The sequence below is a fragment of the Artemia franciscana genome, chromosome 1 (genome assembly GCF_032884065.1).
Source record: "Artemia franciscana chromosome 1, ASM3288406v1, whole genome shotgun sequence".
In the NCBI taxonomy this organism is placed as follows: Eukaryota; Metazoa; Arthropoda; class Branchiopoda; order Anostraca; family Artemiidae; genus Artemia; species Artemia franciscana.
Genome location: NC_088863.1, coordinates 3376724 through 3399178, shown reverse-complemented (window position 1 = coordinate 3399178; position 22455 = coordinate 3376724). Strand labels below are relative to the sequence as shown.

At 33.9% G+C, this 22455-nt stretch overlaps 1 protein-coding gene across 4 annotated transcripts in view; it reads right to left on the bottom strand.

The window, feature by feature from the left end:
* The window catches only part of LOC136043983 (coiled-coil domain-containing protein 50-like), a 200203-nt gene that overhangs the window by 132195 nt on the left and 45553 nt on the right, over positions 1–22455 (bottom strand). For 2 of the 4 annotated variants that reach the window (XM_065729079.1, XM_065729072.1), the window contains one exon: positions 9622–10711. The exons of the other annotated variants lie outside the window; for them this stretch is intronic. In XM_065729079.1, coding sequence (XP_065585151.1) covers positions 9622–10645 — 1024 coding nt within the window. In that variant the 5' untranslated portion in view covers positions 10646–10711. The remainder of the gene's footprint in view (positions 1–9621; positions 10712–22455) is intronic. 4 annotated transcript variants of the gene reach the window in all.

Here is a 22455-nt window from a genome sequence, read left to right as displayed (position 1 = left end):
TTGTTGTGGGGGAAGAGAAATTCAATGAAGGGGGACAGGATTTTCTAACATTATAATAAAAAAGAATGAAAAAATAAATATGAAAAAGTTTTTTCAACTGAAAGTAAGGAGCAGCATTGAAAATTAAAATAAACAGAGATTATTACGCATATGAGGGGTTCTTCTCCTCCTAAATACATTGCTATTTACGCTAAAGTATTTTTAGTAATTTCAACTATTTATACGACCTTTGTGATTCTGGGAATTGGGACAATTCATTCTTAAAGAATTGGGACAAAATTTAAGCTTTAGCGTAAAGAGCGAGGTATTAACGAGAGGACAAAGCCTCCCACATACATAACAAAAATATAAGAGTATAGAAGTTCTTTACGTAAGTTAATTCTTAAGTTGCGTATATTTTTTGCTAATAAAAACGTTCGTTAAAAATTGAAAGTTCTAGTTGCCTTTTTAAGTAAACAGAAAATCGGAGGGCAACTATGCCTCCTCTCCCACCCCTTTGATTTTGGCACAAAAAGAATTAATATACAAATTTCATTTTAAAAATTTATGTACGGAGAGCCAAAATCAAACATACATTAATTCAAAAACGTTCAGAAATTAAATAAAAAAAACTAGTTTTTTAAACTGAAAGTAAGGAGCGACATTAAAACTTAACACGAACAGAAATTACTCCGTGTATGAAAGGGGCTGTTCCCTTCTCAACGACCCGCTCTTTACGCTAAAGTTTTTTTTTACTATTTAATATAGTAGAATTGAGAGAAAGTCAAACTTTAGCGTAAAGAACGGCACGTTAAGAAGGGAACAGCCCCTTTCATACACGGAGTAATTTCTTTTCGTTTTAAGTTCTAATGTCGCACCTTACATTCAGTTAAAAAAACTAGTTTTTTTTTTTTAATTAACCTGAGTGAAAATTTGGTCGGCACTTTTTCTAAAACCACACTTTTCTACCCTTAAAACTTTGTCTACAGCGTCTCTCGGTTTAAAAAGTATTATATTACTAAGTAATTTGCTACCTAAAGAGAAACAGACTAATGCCTCGATGATTACGACACTCACTCTTATCACCTTTCTTATACAGAGGTTTAATTAAGGTTTTCCTAAAATCACTAGGTACTTCCACTTTTTCAGAAATCATATTCATAATCTTCAGTAACTTATTTCTAACCAAAGATCCACTATATTTAAGAAACTTATTTACCACACTGTCACTACCTGGAGCCTTATTGTTTTTAATCCCTTTAGTATTATTGTCTAGTACTAGTAGTTTAGTACTGTCACAAAAAAAAATCTTCCTTCACATACAAGGCATCACAAAGTTTTTTATTTTCCTACATTGAATAGTTATGAAAAGTTTTAAGCGTTAAAAAATATATGCCAAATTTTTTTCCGAAAACCAGCTTTTTTAGACCCTAAACATCACCGCTCCCACCCAAGGTGATTTAAAAAAAAAAATATTAAAAGCGTCCGACCTTCGGAACAACTGAGAAATGAGAAATAAACAAACATCCTAGTTTAAAAAAGGTCATACTGTTTCACATGTGAAAATTATGAAACAGAGTAAAAACTTTAAAAGCCCAGCCATGTAGTCCGTCTCACCCAATCAGATTCAGAAGAGAAAAAAATAACAAAGAAGTGAAAAAAGTCACGACCCTCGGTTCTTCAATAGTAGTCTCTTTCTCAATCTCAAAAAGCCAAATCAGTGTCCAGTATATGATAATAAATTATCTCCAGGATGCCTTGTCTCAATATAAACTAATCTCCTTTGGAAGACTATTCTCTGGTGCATTGTCCAGTAACTACCAAAGAGGAAGAAGAAGAAAACTTAATACACAAACAGAGGCTCTTTCTCCAATCAGCTTATATTACTCAAGGAATTCTTCTTGTTTAAGTAGCATGACACCTAATCGCGTTAGTCTTCCCAAGACACTGGGAAAAGTGGATACTCGCCAAAAACAGAAGTGTTTAGCAAGCAAAATAAAGAAGCTTAGTCTCCAGTCACAACCAAAAGAAGATAGAGGAGACATGCACTTAATGCATAGACGGGGATTGATTCTCTATGGGGTTATATTACGTTGGGTTGGTAACTCACCATTTTACCGTTAAATTTGCTTTGAAGCTTCTGTCCCAAAGAAGAAAATAGCCAGGAGTGCCCGAGCCGGGAGGAATGTGGGTAAAGAGTAAGAGCATGATTCATTAATGACAGAGGGAAACTCAAGCCTGGTCGAAGAACTGACCCGTACCAGTATTGCCGGATGTTTGGTTTAAACTTGCGCCACCATAAAAATGAAAATGAGCCAAAAGCTCTAATTTCTAGTGAAAATGCGCGGAATGAACAACATTTCCCACAAAAAATGCGCCGATTTAAAAAAATTAATGCGCAAAGCTTCAAAAAATGCCAAAATGGCGCAAATGCGACCCATCTGGCCACTCTGACCCAGACTGTCACTTCATATGAACTTACATGGACGCTTCCATCCGTGGGACAAAAAGCAAAAAAAAACACATAAACGACTCCTCATGTGAGACTGAAGTTTTTTCTAGCAACAATTCAGCTTTTCCTGGAGTACTGCAGAAACACAGCAGAAAAGGCTACGCACTGAGTAGCTTGAATCCAATGTAGGGACTCAGCAGAATGAGCTAGCAATCAGTTATTACTGACACAAAAAAAAAAACAAAAAAAAAAAAACACTTGAGCCCTTCAATTTTCGAGATGCTTAGTCTAGAAGATGTCCGGGCAGTACAGGAAGCTGGAGTAAGCAGTCATAGATTCAAAAATGTAAACTTGAATTGATTTACTAGAAAATATTTCTATCTTTTTCTGTACTACCGATGGAAGGCGTGTTCCAAATGCTGTTTAATACCCCAAAAGAAGCAGAAGATATGTCTAATAGATCGTGCGTTTTACTCCCTGAAACGAAATATTTGACAAGAGGAATGAAATGCTGCTGTTGGCTGGAATCGAAACACTGTAAATCATTATTATTTTTCCGTGTGATAATTTGGTAAAGATGGCTGGACTGCAATAAATTTGGATCAAATTAATGAGACAACTGTCTTGATAGGTAGTATTTTCTTGCAGACTACTCTTTACTCTGCTAGACCCCTTTTCCCTCAAGCACGTGTTCAAGACATAGAGACAATGTTACCACCACGTCATTAACAATTTTAAAACCTCTTTTCACAAAATTGTACCTTGCAGTAGGCTACATCTGAAAAAAGTGGTATTTTCCAATATTTGTTTTTAATATTAAAATAAAATAAAAGTATCTTCACGCGTAATTATTTTTAATCAAAGTTCTGAGGAGAAACCAAATTATTGCTTTTATAATGACAAAACCCACTAAAGAAACCAGAGGGTATTAAAAATGATTTACTTTCGAACATCCTCAACACAATCTGGATATAAATTAAGAATAAATATTACATGTAATAATTATTTATGACTTGTTTTTCTAGAATCCAAAGGCAAGATGAATTTGAATTACACTGGCCTCTTTGGCTTTCGGAATACATCAGGGTGTTTGGAAAAGAGCTTTTGTTATGAAAATAAAACCAGCTTGCTGCAATGGATAACTGTAAAGCATTCCACTCAATTACTTACAGCACATCCCCGACCTCCTTCCATATAGCCTACTGTGTTGAAACCATTTCAAAAATCAAAACAGTTAAATGAAAAAACTGGATTTATTTCAATAAAATCAAGGGGTTTCTCAATTTTTAAGAGCTTCACAGCAGAAAATTTGAAATTTTCACTTGAGCTTTATTTCCTTTATATTTTCAACTTGAAACCCTGTTTTAGCAAAGAAAAATAACAACATGCCTGGGGCAGCAAAGAGACATGGGGCATTTGCCTAGCTCCTTTTGTATATCTGGAATTCAAATGGATGTCAATTTGCCTTCGATAACAAACTTTATTTAGACAGCAAATTAATGACGTATATTTTGCATTGATACATAAGTTCTTTGCACTGATTTATCTAAAATAATGAATAAATATCTAAAATGATAAAAAAATATATAAAAAATAAATAAAATAAAAAAGATTTATCTAAAAAAAATTATAAGTAAAATAATAAATAATAAATAAAATAGTAATAAAATAATAAATAAAAGAAAAAATTATCTTAAATAATAAAATAAAATAGTATTAATGCTCTCAACTTTCAATTTAAGGCCAAAAGTATCATGTTAGCATCACAGGCTCGTCACAAAGACTACCTACATTAATATTCCATTGGCACAAGCATGAGAAATTACATTTTTACTGATCCATTGTAGCTAGACAAGATTATGCAAAACTACTCGCACTAATATCCTCTGTGATATTACCAACATGGTTGACAGCCAACAGCCAACGTGGTTTCAATATTTTCCACCTGTTTCTAGGCTACATTACTTTACGAGTTCCTTCTCCTAAAAGAATTTATGTGAAGTCTTCAAAATATACTCCCGTCCGTACCTTGTTTTTAGACATATAGAGCCCCTCCCCCCACCAAAAATCTTTGTACACACGCCTATAAGAACCGTGTAGTGATTACTAGATGGTTGACAGATCATCAAAAAATTCTGTACAAAAGTTATTACCACATCAGCACCGACGTTGATCATTAATTAATGAAAGGTAACTAATTAATTAATGAAAGGTATGTTAATCATTAATTAACGTAAAGGCACATTAATGTGCCTTTACGCCCGGATTTTATTTCGGGGGAGAGCTTATTTTCAAAAAGAAAATTGAAAATTGGCAAATTGCAGGAAAAATAGCGGAAATTACAATGAAAATTGAATTCATCTGGAACTATCGGCATCCGTATGTTTCTAAGTAAGAAGTGTAATTTTGCAACTAGTAGAAGTACGTAATTTTTACTTTTACCCATCTGAGTAGTTCATCCATACTTTGTGGTAAATCTTTTGTTAATTATGAATAAGAATCTTCAGTTCTATATTTAAAAATCCAATGAAGTAATTGCCAGATAAGCAACACCAACTAAATTGAACTGCCAGAGTTTTCTTGCTTAAGTAGCATGACCACCTAATTATGTTAGTCTTTCTAAGACACTGGAAAAGATGGCTACTTGCCAAAGAGGAAAGTGTTTAGCAAGCAAAATGGAAACTTAGCTTTTGAATAGATGCACAGGAGAGAAAGCGAAGGGGACAGTCGCTAGGTTAAATTTACGATGGATATTTGCCTTGCTCAATGTACATATATTGATCCTCGTGAATGACTAAACCGAACTTTAAGCAACTCAAACAGCCTTTCATTCTTTTAAGCCAAGTAACTTGCTAGAGAACACATTAGATTTGGGAAAGGAATTCTTTACAAGCCTAAAAATGAATATTCTAATAAGTACTTGTGGAATTGAAACCTGCTAAGAAATAGACCCAAGTCGGAGTAAAAAATTTTGATCAGTTTTGATTTAAGCTAAATTTTTCATTTGGATTTAAAAATTTTGGAAAAATTTCAAATTTTTGATTTGATTTCAAATTTTTGATCAGTGTTGATTTAAGCTAAAGCCAAGATTTGAAAAGATTATGTTTATCTTTTTCAGGGAAACTGAGAGACATTTGAAAAAACTAAGAGATCAATGGCACTACTACATGAAACTACCCAGGACATAAAAATAAAACTATTCCCTTTCCCCAGGGCCGGATTTATAGCTTTGGCGCTCCTAGGCCCAAGAAATTTAGCCACTACGTTTTCGTGAAATTTATGAAGAAATACCCGAAAATCCGGGGATAGCAGAAGCACTGAACAAATCATAACCAATGAGCCAAAAGTAATAAAAGAGAGAGGTGATACCTAACACTTAGCTGTCATTCTTAAGAGACATACAACGGTTTATAAGTGGCCACTGAATTCCTCTTTTGTTTTAAAATCCCATTTCTGTGAATAGGCAGCGCAACAGCGGAGTGAACCAGGCACTTCGACGACAAATCATACCAGTCCAGTTTTTATTAAGAAAAAAGACTATCAGTGATAATTTATAGCGTCCCCTTACATTGTGCGCCCATAGGCCTGGGTCTAGTGGGCTTCTGGGTAAATCCAGACCAGTCTTCCCTTGGACCCATTTTAGGTTTATTCATATCCGATTTTGTAAGATATTTCTTTCGGTTACTTGTATATTCGGAAATTCTTATGTCAGTACCCCATTTTTGCCAGTGTTGCGAAGTTGAACCAAGAAATTAAATAAGCAAAACTAATAAATTAAATTTAACCAGGCTTTTCATTCGTAAAAATAGCGTTTTTATTCAAAGGACAGTAATCTGTTGAAGTCTTAAGACAGTTATACCAACCAAGAGGAGAGTTATACTGTTTTAAGCTGTGTAGTAAATTTTGTTTTGATGATTCTGATGATCCACGATTCTTTTTCAAACTTGGCAAACTACCAAAAACTCCATATGGCGCTCTTTCAATAAAAACTTAATTCCTCGTTTTTTATAATTGCTTTTCACACAAACGGTTATACCATTTTCAATTTAACTAAATCAAGCAATCAGATTTCATTTTCATGGTCATCAGTAGTTTTGCTATCTCTCATTTTTTTTTGTAGACACTTATTTTTACCCTTTGTACACTTATCAAGTAAGTAACTAAATAAATAAGTAAGTTTCATTGCGCTAAAATCCCCTAGGCCAGGACAGTACAAAACAAAAAGAGAATTCACTTTTGAATAACTGTCATTACATAAAAAAAAAAAAACATAACCATCACCTAGCACAAAGGGACACACAAATCACAAAAAAAAAGAGAGACACAAATCACAAAAATCTACCTCTGTGCTCCATTGCCAACCTGAGAAATCGTCCTAAATTTTTAATACTTGCAAAAGAATCATCCCTTATTAAATTCACCAGCCATCTCTCAACTAACTCAATGCCACACACTGACACATCACATGACCCACAGTGCCACAACTCAATGCCACACACTGACACATCACATGACCCATAGTGCCACAACTCAATGCCACACACTGACACATCACATGACCCACAGTGCCACAACTCAATGCCACACACTGACACATCACATGACCCACAGTGCCACAACTCAATGCCACACACTGACACATCACATGACCCAGAGTCTAATCCATACTTCCACACATCGGGCAAAAGTAAGGAATAAGTCCTCCTTAAATACTTCCTTCGTATTATGTGATAGTAGGTCTCAACAATAGTTTGGGATTCGAGCACCAAAGAATCAAGACAGTAAGAAAAAGCTTGATAATTCTGGAGACTTGAAATTTAAATTATCTCGGGTTTATCAATGTAATTTTACCTATATTTGGAGCACTATGGTTGCAGCAATTGCTGCAATCTAGTAAAGAACGAACACCGATCCATTATAACCAAAAATTAAAGAAAAGTCTAAAAAAAATTGTCTAGGGGGAAGAAATTGCCACTTGTAGCTTAGTCAGGAACAGTACCTATTATTTCGATTAGTCTTAATAGTAAAAAGGTTATTGGAATTCCGAAAAACAAGCTGAAACACCTCGGAAACTGTATCGTATAAAAACAAAAGTGCACCACTGGAATAATAATAGTTGAACACCCGTAGAGGAAAGTCACAGCCCTTAATCTAGAACAACAAGAAAAATTACCTTTTTCGCATCGACGAAAATGATAGTTTTTTTTGGTTTTTTTTTTCGGTGTCTTCCCTTAGGAGGGAGCTAATCCACTGAATGTAGGTTCGGTGACAATAATTAATAGTATATATATATATATATATATATATATATATATATATATATATATATATATATATATATATATATATATATATATATATATATATATATATATATATATATACTAGCTGTTGGGGTGGCGCTTTGCACCACCCCAACACCTAGTTGGTGGGGGCGCACGTGCCATATTAGTTACGCGCCATTGTAGTTGTGTCCCTGTGTCCCACCTGTGAATATAGATAGATATATATATATATATATATAACTACGTAAAACTTGCGAATATACAACATTCTTGGCTGTCCCATTGTCTGTGCATATAAAAAGATTGTCAGGATTACCGACTCTTGAACATGCAACATATAATTGTCCATGGGAAAAACAATCTGTATTCAGATCTATACCTTATTATTCTTATGATTGCCTTTGAGCTTTGTTGATGTTGATTGCTAATCAAACATTCCCTGTGTCCCCGTCGTCATTTATATATCCCCCTGTGCCCCCCGGCGTCCCCGTTGTTGTTGTTGTGACCAGTACTGAAGTGACCTTTAGTACTGACAAAACTTTCTCTATTTTTTTTTTTTTTTTTTTTTTTTTTTTTTTTTTTTTTTTTTTTTTAATTCAAGTAAGAAGATAGAACTTGTCAAAAGAAGCTCTCGAAACATTCATACTACTGTCAGGTTTTCGCAGACCTTTTTGAAGATGTTTAGAAAATCTATCTTTTCTATCTATCTAGAAAATCTATCTTTTCCATCTATCTAGAAAATCTATCTTTTCCATCTATCTAGAAAATCTAGCTTTTCCATCTATCGAAAATATATCTTTAGAAATCATCTTATCGAAGATGTTTAGAAAATACAACGTAAGAATCGAAGTCATCATTTCATACTTAAACTGTTGGGAGTTTCTTTTCGAGCGTAAATTTACAACCTTTTTAGTATCACATAGGTCCAACAAGACGACCTTCGAATTGTGGTAAATTACTTTAGAATGTTTTGTACTATCCTTTCAGTGACTCTTAGCTTTCACAAAATTGTAGTGTAGCTCAATAAGCCTGTTTATTCATCTCAGTGTGCCTATAGAGGCTTTTAGAGAAGAATAATTCTGATGACCCTTTTTTCTCTTGACCAAAAACCCCATTCATATACAATTAAACTAGCAATAATTACATATCTGTGATTTTTTTCAAAAACTGCAATGTGATTTTTCTTCTGAAAATTCGTATGCTACCATTTCTTGGGGTGGAAAAAAACTATCTAGGTACTTGACGCTTTTGGGAAAACTCGTTTCCCCTTCCAGTTCCTTTGCTATTTTGTATAATTCGTCTGCTGATTGAAATTAGACACCCCTGAAGGTTGAAAGACTGGAGCATACGTAGGAGGAGTTTAAAAATGCAATTTGTCTCTTTACTTATCAGTTGATTCCTAGCTATTAGAGAAAGAGATTCCCGTTTTATACCAGTGAGGTGAATTTCAGATTTTTGTTGGGTTCGCATTAAAGGCTGCGGCAGAAAAATTACAACAAATGTGTGGAACAAGGGATCAATCTTCGCCCGGGCGATTATTTGTTCGTTTAATAAGATTGTTCGTAATAAGAAAGTTCCTCGTTTCCTATGTGAAAAGCGATCTGGATAGGTTAACATTTTCAACAGACACGGAAAACTATTTAATTCTCTTTTCCTAAACGACAAAAAGTAATAAGATGAGGTACTATTTTTCAACATCATATAAAATTCCTAAAACTTCTCGAACTACCACTTAAGCTGTTGAGGAAATAAACTGGATCGAAATAAAAAAAAAAAGAAGATAAAACTGAAAAAAAAAACAAGCAACACTAACAAAACCTTAAGATTGCAGACAAACCACAAAAAGCATGACAAAATCAAACCCATAATGACAAGACGAAAATATTGAAACATAAATCTGCTTACAATATCGGTGATAGAAATCCGCACGATGGGAGAGGGCAGCAACCTTCAAGTTATCATTGCTAGATCCTAAATCCTCTTTCGATTTCATTCTCACGGGTGGCGCGGAGACAATCAATCTTATCCCTAAGCCAGACGATACAATATGATCTATTGCAACGGCTAGTTCTTCTACAGTTTCATAAGGCAGCAAATACAAGGGAGGGTCATTATTACTTGATGGTTTATCTTCTTTTACCACATCATCACAGGATGAGTTTCTAGAACTTAATCGTTCTCTACTAGAAGCACTTTGGTTATGGGAATACGAAGGTGATTTATGGAGAAGATCATCGCCAACAGATGCCTCCATGGAACGTGATCTTCCCATTTTATCTTCTTTGGATTCTTTCTTTTTACACCTTTCTTCTGATCGTGACCGTTTCTTCAAATCAGCAGCCCCTGGCAGTTTATCAGAGTTTCTTTTAGCTGATAATGAATAGGCTTGTAGTATCACAGCTGTACTAGTTGAGGGTATTGGCGTTTTTATTTGAGGTGAAGGAGGTGAAGAAGTTTTTAGGTTTATGGTTTCAGTTCTACAAGGTGATGACGGTTCTGATTTGGACCTTCTTGTAATTAACTTTATAGGTTTTGACACAGAATTTTGTCCAATGTCAAACGGTTCAAGCCTACATCTTATTCTTGACAGTTCTCGTTCTATCCGTTCTAATTCCATTAAAAGTCCTTGTCTCAGTCTTTTTTCCATGGTCCTAAAATCCTCACTCACTCTTTGAGAGTAGTCATGAACAGTTTCCCTTAGACTGTAGATTTGATTAGTTAAAGAAACGTTAATCTTCCTTAACTCACCACTAAGCCTTCGTAGAGCTCTTAGGACCAAAATTAGGTCACCTCCCTCAATAGAAGCCACATCAGATTCTAGCCCGGCTTCGCTAAACTGTTTCGAGCGTGAACTTTCTTGGCCCGAATACATTTTCCGTTCCATAAATAAAAAATCTACTCCCTTTTCAAGATGGACGACAAATCCCATCGCCTGGAAAAGTTTGGTTCCCTTCACATATTAGCTACCTCATTTTTATACAGAATTTTATGCACCCTGGAAATAAATTATTATATAGCGGATAAAAATTATTTCTTAAAAGAATTTCACTCACTTGTCACGAAATAGTCTATCTGACATTTCTTCAAAACTTAAAAATGGCAAAAGCAATTGTAACGCTAAAGCCAAGCGGTTACGGAGAAGTGCTTCCTCGTCCTTTGTCACCTTCTTTTAAAGGCCCATTCGAAACGAGATTTTTACTAATATCAAGATTTAGCTAACGCTAATTTGAGCCACTAAGAATTTTCCAAACAATCTGAAAATTCTAACATGAATCTGATGGCTCGAATTAAGGCTCATTCACAATAATCTTTTGCTAACACCGAAATTTAGTAGCACTAATTTTAGCCAATCAGATTTTTCGCAGAATAAACTAATATGGCTGAAAAATTCTGATTGGCTCAAATTAGCGGCTTGTAAATTTGGTATTAGTAAAATCTCAATTGTGAATCTAGTGTTAGCCTAATTTTGGAATTTTCAAAATCTTACTGTGAATGACTAAGAAAATTTCTTAAAGGTATCGGCTGTAACATATAGGAATGGTGTGCTTGTACTTTGATTTCAAAAAACATTATGAGATGACGACAGACTTAAAGTCTCCAAAGGAAGCTATAATGTCAATGAAAATGTCTATATGATAGATATACAACATGGTCTATACAATACAATATTCTGCACAAAAAATATACGTAATACAATATTCAGTCTAAAAGACTGATTTACAATATTTGTCTAGATTCTTCAAAAGAAGGTAAAATGTCAATAGAAAAGTCTATCTGACGATTTCACACATCAACAAATATCTTGACAATTCAAAGTCAAGAATAATGTGATTATAGTTTATAAATTTATTTAGTCATTCACTATAATGTTTGCATTTATTAGTTATTATTATCTTATATTTATTAATTTGCTGTTCGGTTGAAATAGCGTGGTAAAATTGAGGTTTTGAATTAAATTTATGTTGATAACATTTTTGAAAATAAAAGAATTAAAAAAAAGTAAAAAAAAATAACAGAGAGCTTTCAATAAAACAAAATGGCAAAGATAATAGCATAAACAATTGGACTTTAGAGGCAAGAAATACAAAGGGAGGTTTCCACCCCACCACTCAAAGTGGCTTTTAGAAATAAATTAAAAGAATAACAATAATAAGATAAAATACTAGAAAACAATAACAGCAAGACAAAACATATCAACTGTCAAAATCAAAATCACAACTGTCCCAAGTTGATTTTTTTTTTTTTTTTTCAGAAAACTGGAAACTGAATATATGCAAGCCCAGTAAACCTGTTAAAATAAAAAAATAAATAAAATATAGAATAACATAACTAATAATAATAAATGATAAAAATAACAATAATAATAATAACGCAGAACAAATTTATATGTAGTTCTATATGTAGTTATACGAGGGATATATAGGAATAAATGTGGCTTTTAGAAATAAACCCACCACTCAAAGTGGCTTTTAGAAATAAATTCAATGAATAACAATAAAAATATAAAATACTAGAAAAGAATAACAGCAAGACAAGACATATCATAGTATTACCACTCAAACTGAATTGAGCAATAAATTTAAAAAAAATAACAATAAAAAATATGATATTGCTTCGAAAATCAACTGTCCCAAGTTGATTTTTTTTTTTTTTTTTTTTTTTTTTTTTTTTTTTTAGAAAACTGGAAACTGAATATATGCAAGCCCAGTAAACCTGTTAAAATAAAATATTGAATAAAATATAGAGTAACATAACTAAAAATAACAATAATAATAATAATAATAATGCAGAACAAATTTATATGTAGTTCACATGAGGGTTAACATCAAAACACAGCTTTTTCAAAATGATAATGTTTTTGGAAGCATAAATATTATTTTATATACTAGTTTTTAAGAAGTATCTTTGATTCATGTTTTTAAAAGGACATCTAAAGGTGGGGAGGGCTAAAACTTTTGTAAACAAACATACAGATATAAAAATAAACTATAGGAAAACTAACTTTCCTATTAAATACAAAACTAGGGATAACTTCTTTTCGAGGAAAATAATGACTTCCATGGCATGGAAACACTGTTTTAGGAATAGACAACCTATATATAGCCAAGTGCTCCAAAGTACCCAGGCTATTAACATTAAGACGTTTTTTGCTTTCTCCATAGACCCACCTTGGATCCATTCATACCTGGAAAACGTCAATTTTGTTTAAAAATTAACTTTATAAAATTATCTGAGCTACAACTTGTTAAGTTTTTTTGTGGTGCCACATGTTTTAGCTGATTTCCATCCATTTTTTCTTTTTTTTTTTAGATTTGGTACTTTTCTCATTTGTTGTTGAAGATATAGGCCTATACTGTTGTGTAAGTTTACACTGAATCAATGCAAACAATCAGATTTGATTTTCACTGCCCATGGTAACTTTAAAGACCTACTTTTGTCGATTAATATGGCCTTACTATCACCAATTACTCGGAACGAGATGGTCAGCAAACCCTTTAATTTTACAAGTATTCAAACAGTTCGTGGTAACAAACTGTAAGTAAGAAACGATGAGGCTCAATAGTAACCGAAACTCTAAGAAACAGAGTCTTTATAACAGTAGATATATCAAAAGAATCGAATTTTAATGCTTATTCAAATTATATAAAAAAAATGATCGAGTTTAATGTTACCCATCAAAAGTTACAAGCCTGAGAAAATTTGTCCAGTTTTTGAAAAAGGGGAAAAAAACCCCAAAACACCAAATGATCTTAATGAACATAACGCCATCAGATTCAACGTCTCAGGGAACCCTGCTGAAGAGGTTTCAAGCTCCTATATACAAAAGTGTAGAATTTAACTTTTTTGGCCAGAAGAAAGATTATGGGTGCGTGTTTATTTTTTTATTTAGCGTGATCACATCGACACTGCGATACTGGAAGATGGGAAGAGATTTCATTTGATCGAAAATCAAAAGTTCTAGAGCACTTTTCAAGTGACCAAAAATATTAGAGGGTGGATAGCCCCCTCCCATGGCCATTTTCCCCCATAGTCAATCGATCAAAATTTTGAGATAGCCATTTTCTTCAGCATAGTCTAAAGATCCAATAACAATGTCTTTGAGGATGACCTAACCCCCACGGTCCTCAGGGGAAGGGCTGCAAGCTACGAAATTCATCCATTGTTTGCATACAGTGTTGGTTTTTGGGAAGTATACAAACAGTTTTTGGAGGGAGGGATTATTCTGGCGGAGGAATGGGGTTTTTGGCAGGGAATTGCTTGGGAGATCTTTCCACGGAGGAATTTTTCATGGGGGAAGGAAATTTTCCATATACGAACCGGATTTACCTGCATTATTTAAAAATCAATCAGAAACTAAATTTAAAAAGAAAGTTTTTCAACTGAAAGTAAGGAGCAACACTAAAACTTAAAACGAGCAGAAATTATTACGTATATGAAGGGGGCTACCTCCTCCTGCTCAACTCAAAACAAGCAAAAATTAGCAGGAGTAGGGCTGACAACCCCGATGCTTTCTCAAGACCAGAACATAAATTACACTTCTCAAAAAAAAAAAACCTGGATTATCAGTTTAATATACATATAACGATATTTATTCCTTAGTGAAGTTGTTCTCAGATTGTGGTACACGTATCCCTTGGAGGTACGCACAATTTTTAGAGGATACACGGTCGGCCAACAAAAAAGTAGAACAACCTTTTAACTCTAAAACTGCCAATTTTATTTATATTTTAGCTATAATTTACTTAGTACCTACCGGTAATTAAGAAGGAGTACCTTAAATGTTTTGTGGGTAAAAAGGGATACAGTGTCTAGATAAGTTTGAGAACCACTACCTTAAAGTTTTAATAATTTTTGATTTATTAAAGTTAAAAGTGAAAACATTTATGATTTACTTTCAACTTGTTTTGAGTTTGGCTCGGTTATTTATTACATTTTCTGCACGTTTTGGGTTTAACTTATTTATTGATCATGATTTGCGGTATTATTACGCTTGCGAGATTATTTGACTGTAATTATGTTCATTTTTGGTTTAATGGGGATCTTTACGTTTCTTTGAAGAACCTGTTTTGCGGAAATAGTTTTTTTTTAATTAATAGAAACAAATCCAATTCAATTGCTTGGTAATTTGCATATTATGCATATATCAACAAGTCATCACTGAACAGAAATTGGCATTTTATTGCCTTTCCAAAGCAGTCGAGATTTGGCCACTGAAGGCGCTTCATTTTCATGATATGGAAGTCTTTCACCACTGTTGCGTATGTAAAATCCTTAATTTTCAATACTCCGACAGAATATCAAATATTGACATGCGCCACTGCTACTATAACATCGAGGCCATCTTACGATTGTCAAACAGAGAAGACACTGACGGTCTGGCCATGTCCTAGAAAGATCCAATGGCTATATCATCAAGCAAGTGCTTCTAGAATCTCCTTTGCCAGATTCGCGCAGGCAACCTGGCGGTCAATTGAAGAATTGGTGGAAAACAGTCAAAAACACCTTCAACATAATCAGCAGATTACGAAAGTTTGGCAGAAAAAGGCAGAGCTACTGGTTCCGGTTTGCTGAAGAGCTGCCACAAGATCGGGACAAATAACAGTCAACCATGTGGAGTCTCTGAGGCATCCGCGTTGGGTCCAGAGCAAATACAAGTTTGACTTCGTGTCTCCAGAGTGCCTCGTCCATGCTTTCTTACATTCATACCTCTAGTCACTCAGAGCCCACATCTCTGCCTCCAGTTTACCTTCGTCCCTCTCCTGTACACATAAATCATCGTAGCTGATAACCCCTTACATTCGATAGGGATTAGTGCCAAAGTACATCATACTAAAATATCAAAGTTCCAAGGCACTTAAACGGGACAAGGGGAAAAAAACTACTCGAGAATTAATACAGCGCGTGAAATCCTCGTAACCATTATTTTTAAAGGCTCGATAACATTTTTTTTTTTTGTTTCTATTGATAGATACAGGGAAAATGAGAAAAGTATAGTGAGAAGAAATTTTTCGTGATTGCATTCTCCTTATTGAACTCAGTTTACCCTTTTTTGTGTAGGGTTCATTATATATATATATATATATATATATATATATATATATATATATATATATATATATATATATATATATATATATATATATATATATATATATAATTTAATAAATAAATAAATATATTTTTATTTAATAATATATAAATGAGGCACGAATAGAAGCAGAGGTAGATAAAGGAACAATGGCATCGGAAACTGAAACCCTTTCAGGAGAACCTCAAGTCCGCCGTTAATAATTTCATTTGTAAGTTTATTTAAATCTTATTCTGCAAATTTGTTTTAATTATTTTTATTAGTTTTTCCTAACCTAAGAAAATGGTAAACTTATAAAGAATCAGGTCTTCGGTGATTTAACATGAGAAGATAATTTTTGCGGCGATAGTTGTAATCTAGTCATTTGAACTGAGTCATCTAGTCATTTCATCTCGTCAACTCGTCATTTGAAGCTGATTCAAGATTAGTAGCTACTAATTCAATTAATCTTAACAGTAAAAGTTTATTGCGAAAACAAATCTATGGGAATTTGTAGAAAGAGCTTGAAACCCTTCAAAAATGACGGCAGATTGAAATGCAAAAAGTACCATTGCATGGCCGAAAACAACGCAGAGGAATTAGTACCCAACATAGAACAACAAGAAAAATGACTTTTTTGTAGCTTTACTTTTGCTTTATTTTGCAAATATTTTTTTGCTATCAATGACTAGTTTTAAATCTGTTAAGTCTTGCACGTTAGGCAAACATTTTAAATTTAAGCTTCAAAGTCTGGATTACAAATTAGTTTTCAAAAGTCCTTTACAATCTAAAAAGTGAAAAAAATCGAAGAAAAACGAAATAAGTACATGTATGTGCCCCAAAACCTAGGTTTTTGATTGGAAAGGAAATTCAAGAGAAAAAACCCTGAAAAGATCTTATTTGGCCAATAAAAAAACCGGAGTTTTTTTTATACCCGTTGCAGTTTAGGGAACAGGGGGTTAAGCCTTCCTACCCCCTTGTGCTGGCAATACGGAGCCCGGGCTCGATCTCTGCCATAGCAAGGTTGGCGCGACAAGCTTACTACTGCTTTATACATGAACATATGGCGCGACAAGCAAGGCGCTGCGTTGTTTTTCAGAGCTTTTTTTGCTTTACAAGAAAAATTTTAAAGGATTATTCAACAAAAATCAATTCAACGTTGATCCACTTAGTTTTTGGGGTTGTTCTAACTTCGCAACCGAGTCAAAGCAAATAAACCTTCAAAGCGCAATTATAGCAGTTTTTTTGTAATATGACAAGCATGGTGCACACCACCGTGGAGGATCACCGCAGAATTTTCCAGAGGTTAGAGGATAAATAGTATAGGGTACTATCTAACTTCTGCACATTTGAACTGTCTTCTTTTGGGTCATTGACATGCTGTTTGGGGAAGGAAAACCCTCTACCCCCTTGCTTGTGTGTAGGGGTAAGTCAAGCGTCTACCTTGGGCTCGTGCCCTTGTGAATTCCCAAGAATTTTATGACTTTCACATAGTGCCATACATGTTAGCATGTAAGCAAGATAAAGCTGGACACTAAGCGCATGTGATGGATAATCATCATCAAAAAACAGGCTTGAGACCAGTGTAGATTTTAAGCTCAAGTATATTGCAGTCTTAAATATGGTACATCATCCCGCAAAGCATTTGCACTTCTATAGTCAGCTTTCATTCTTTTAAACCATTTTTGAAGAGATCTCAACATCCCTTTATGAGCTAAGTTTGCGAATTCTCAAGAATTTTATGATTTCCCCATAGTGCCTTACATGTTAGCATGTAAGCACAATAAAGTTGGACACAAAGTGCATGTGGTGAATAATTATCATCAAAAAACAGGCTTGAGACCAGTGTAGATTTTAAGCTCAAGTATATTGCAGTCTTAAATATGGTACATCATCCATCAAAGCATGTGCACTTCTATAGTCAGCTTTCATTCTTTTAAACCATTTTTGAAAGGATCTCAACATCCCTTTATGAGCTAAGTTTGCGAATTCTCAAGAATTTTATGACTTCCCCATAGTGCCTTACATGTTAGCATGTAAGCACAATAAAGTTGGACACAAAGTGCATGTGGTGAATAATTATCATAAAAAAACAGGCTTGAGACCAGTGTAGATTTTAAGCTCAAGTATATTGCAGTCTTAAATATGGTACATCATCCATCAAAGCATGTGCACTTCTATAGTCAGCTTTCATTCTTTTAAACCATTTTTGAAAGGATCTCAACATCCCTTTATGAGCTAAGTTTGCGAATTCTCAAGAATTTTATGACTTCCCCATAGTGCCTTACATGTTAGAATGTAAGCACAATAAAGTTGGACACAAAGTGCATGTGGTGAATAATTATCATCAAAAAACAGGCTTGAGACCAGTGCAGATTTTAAGCTCAAGTATATTGCAGTCTTAAATATGGTACATCATCCATCAAAGCATGTGCACTTCTATAGTCAGCTTTCATTCTTTTAAACCATTTTTGAAAGGATCTCAACATCCCTTTATGAGCTAAGTTTGCGAATTCTCAAGAATTTTATGACTTCCCCATAGTGCCTTACATGTTAGAATGTAAGCACAATAAAGTTGGACACAAAGTGCATGTGGTGAATAATTATCATCAAAAAACAGGCTTGAGACCAGTGTAGATTTTAAGCTCAAGTATATTGCAGTCTTAAATATGGTACATCATCCATCAAAGCATGTGCACTTCTATAGTCAGCTTCCATTCTTTTAGACCATTTTGAGGAGATCTCACCCTTATGAGCTAAGTTGTGGCTGTGTTTTTTCGTCGCCTGTGCTATTGAAATGGACGCCTTTCAACTGTTCTTTGAGTTTCGGGAATAAAAATAGGTCAATTGGGATTAAATCAGGGCTATAAGATGGATGCCGTAGCAATTTCAATCGAGATTATCTTAAATCTTCTTGGGTAGGGTGAGAACAACGTGCTAGGGTATTGTCATAAGGGAACTTTCCTGAACGGTTTTTAGCTAATTCTGCTCTCAATTTCCTCGAAACTATCAAGCTGCTGTAATATCGTAGAGAGAAACTTAATGGGTCATTTCAAAGCTCTTGATCACATCTACGTACTTGTTATAAATCGATCTTGATTAAGCTATGGCAAAGGGCCACATGACCTATTATCCCCAAGGTAAAATCCTTTAATAAGAGGTTTACAACTTCCTCTCTAATGAAACTCCCCCCACCCTTAGTAAGTGAAAACTAAAACACCTCAAAAAAGAAACTCTTTTGAATTTGATTTCGGATAACAGCCGTTATCTACTTTATTTTAGCGGTAAAATTCATACAACAACAATCTTTCGAAAATATTAGAAAAGCTTAATACGCTGACATGATTCTTTCTTTTTTCTTCCTCCAGTACTAGCTGAACATCAAAATGTGTAAATCTGTCTAAGAGCTTATATGAAGGCTAACGCTTAGACCTACATGCTGAGCGTAAATTCGTCTTGAAAAAACAATCGTAAGGTGGCAAATAGCCGACAGTCTTTAACCGAATGCGTAAAATCTCCCTCTTAAGTGCTTCCCTTCAGTCCCCTTCCTAAGTTAAAAACAAAAACCGAGTTTTAATATAAACTTTTCTTCAAAAATATTTTCATTTGATTGCAAAGCTTAATCAGGATCAATAAAAAACTCTATTTATGTTTATCCTAACAGTAAAAGTAAATAGCGAAAACCAAATTTAGGGGGTTTTGGAAAAGAGCTTCAAACCCTGGTGTGTCTATGTTCTTCTTCTTCTTTTTTTGGCACTAGCAGGGCAATGATACGTCGTAGGAGCGTCAAAATGTGTAACCAAGCTATTTTTTCACAATTAAGGTTTTACTTCCACCGACCCATCAAGGCGTACGTGAATTGGTTATGGGATTAGACGACACACACAGGTTCGTCATTTGGAGGGTAGATCACAATCACCCAGTGGCGGACCCAAGTGGCACCCCCCCACGCCCCCTTGACATAGTGGTGGATTTGTGGTTGGGACCGCTTGCTCCGGTTTGGGTTAAGACAAAAGTTATTTTTCTGTAATTGGTTTAAATAGTCAAGTTTTTAATAACTTTTTAATTATTAAGACTGTTTCGTCTTGCAAACAAGTTTGAAACAAGGTTTCAGTTACTTTGTGCGGCCTCAGTTAGATTTTACTAATGACGCATACCACCAAGAAGTATTTAATTAGAATTAGGTTAATAAAGGGAATCTTTCCGTATTACCACAAAAGCCATTGTGAGGTGACAATCTTCATTTCATAATAACAACGAGGAGAAATTTAAAATCCTAACTTCTTTAGGCTATTGAAACGATATTTCAGTATTTTGCTGTCGCAACGGGGGTTGAATAGCAAAATATTCACTTCTTTTTACTGTCAAAAATTTATTTTCGAGTATTGCTATGGCACTGAGGTGAACAATTGGATATCAGTACTTTTTTTGGCAGTCTGTTTTGGTTTTTGGGTTTACTTTTTCGGCAAACCAGGGTGGTCTTTACAATATTGTTGTTTTTTAGAGGATTTGTATAATAGAAAGTAAATGTAAGGGCTCTGCATTATACGACATAGCACCTCCTCTTTTCATCCTAAAACATTAAAATAAAGGCCAAAGTCTTTAGAACTTTAATAAAGATTTGTATCAAGTATATACTTAAAACTAAGTACAAGAGTCGAAAAACTCCTTCAAAGGTCGGAGTAATCATTTACGAAGAATAGATTTTCGAAAAATTGTTTATAAAAGAAGGCAAATAATTATGCGTTTATTTTCTTTAATCTAGCTGGTATAGATGGTTCATGGAATTCTCAGTTTGAAACAGTGGAACGGCATCGATTCACACGAGTTAACCACGGAAACGGATGTAACTACAGTATTACTTCAGAATTTCTCATTTTCTCAATACCAACCAGTCACAAAATATAGTTATGTTTTTGTATAGTGTTTGCATATATTTGCCCTTAAAATTGTCTAAACTGCTATATATACCTCTGAGGATTTTTATAATTTTGATAAATGCTATCGAATCATATGTCTACGATTAGTTGTTTATAAATCAAAATCTTTACAGGACAATTCTCTTACTTAATGCTAAATCTGAGTCAAATTTCAATTTTTTTATTTTTCTGCTCAACAGATTTACCAAGATTTAAAATTTGAATTGAATATTTGAAAATCTCAACATAAAAAAAAAACAATTAATAAGAAATCTACCACAGCCTGAAACCCTGAGAATTTAAATCACCAATATATACCTATCAAATACAAAAATAACAAACACATAATTATTTGTTTTTTAAGGAGTATTTCAACTCATATACTTAGTTCGAAGCTCATACCTACATGCATCTTTATTAGAGTTAATATTTTTCTGACGATTTTGGTCTTTACTCGACTATTTTAGGATGAATAGAAGAGGAAATACTAACGAAGAGCTCTAAACTGACAGGACTCTAGACTGACAAGACTAGCCATTATAAACATTCACCAAAATATTGAGGTAGAGATAGACCGTGTAATAAATAGATATGACGGTTGTGGAAATACATAAATAGACTGTTCTTATAAAATTGTGAATTCTATACCTTAATCGAAATACATAGAACTTTAAAAAAGTGGAAAGATACGCTACGTTGTTATGAAAAGTAAAATTTTGATTAGCAAATTTTTGAAATTTTGTCAAAGTTGACACTTTTTACTAAAAAACTATTTTTAAAAAGAAGCAGTGATTAGTTAATGCTTTATTGCCTATACTTGAAATCCTCGTTTTAAATTCCTTCTATGCATTTCTATCCTTCGTTCTGTTTTAATTGTTACACCCCCAAAAGAACTAGAATTTAATGTTTAATACATATTTTACGAATATACAAGTTATATCTTTATCCTCATTTCGAACTCTTCATTACTATTAAATAAAAAAAACAAGTTTTTTTAACTGGAAGTAAGGAGCGACATTAAAACTTAAAACGAACAGAAATTACTTCATATATGAAAGGGGCTGCTTCCTCATCAAAGCCCCACTCTTTACGCTAAAGTTTGACTCTTTCTCTTAACTCGACTTTTTAAAACAGTAAAAAACTTTAGCGTAAAGAGCAGGGCGTTGATGAGGAAGCAGCCCCTTTCATATACGAAGTAATTTCTGTTCGTTTTAAATTTTAATGTCGCTCCTTACTTCCAGTTTAAAAAAAAACTTTTTTTTATTTAATTTCTGAACGTTTTTGAATCAATGCATGTTTTGAGTTGGATCTCGGCAGATGAATAATTAAAACAAAATTTGCATATTTATTTTTTTGGATAAATGGCTTTCTCAGAGTTTTGATCTAATAATTTTGAGAAAAAAAGAGCGGGAAAGGAGGCCTAGTTGCCCTCTGATTTCTTGGTTACTTAAAAAGGCAACTAGAACTTTTAATTTTTTACGAATGTTTTTATTAGTAAAAGATATACGTAACTTACAAATTAGCTTACGTAACAAACTTTTGTATTCTCGTGTTTTTATTACGTATATGAGGGGGTTCACCCCCTCGTCAGTACCTCACTCTTTACACTAAAGCTTAAATTTTATCCCAATTCCTTAAGAATGACCCCTGAATCACAAAAGCCGTAGAATAAATAGTTGAAAGTCCTAAAAATACTTTAGCGTAAAGAGCGGGGCATTAGGAGCAGGTGAGCCCATCATATGCGCAATAATT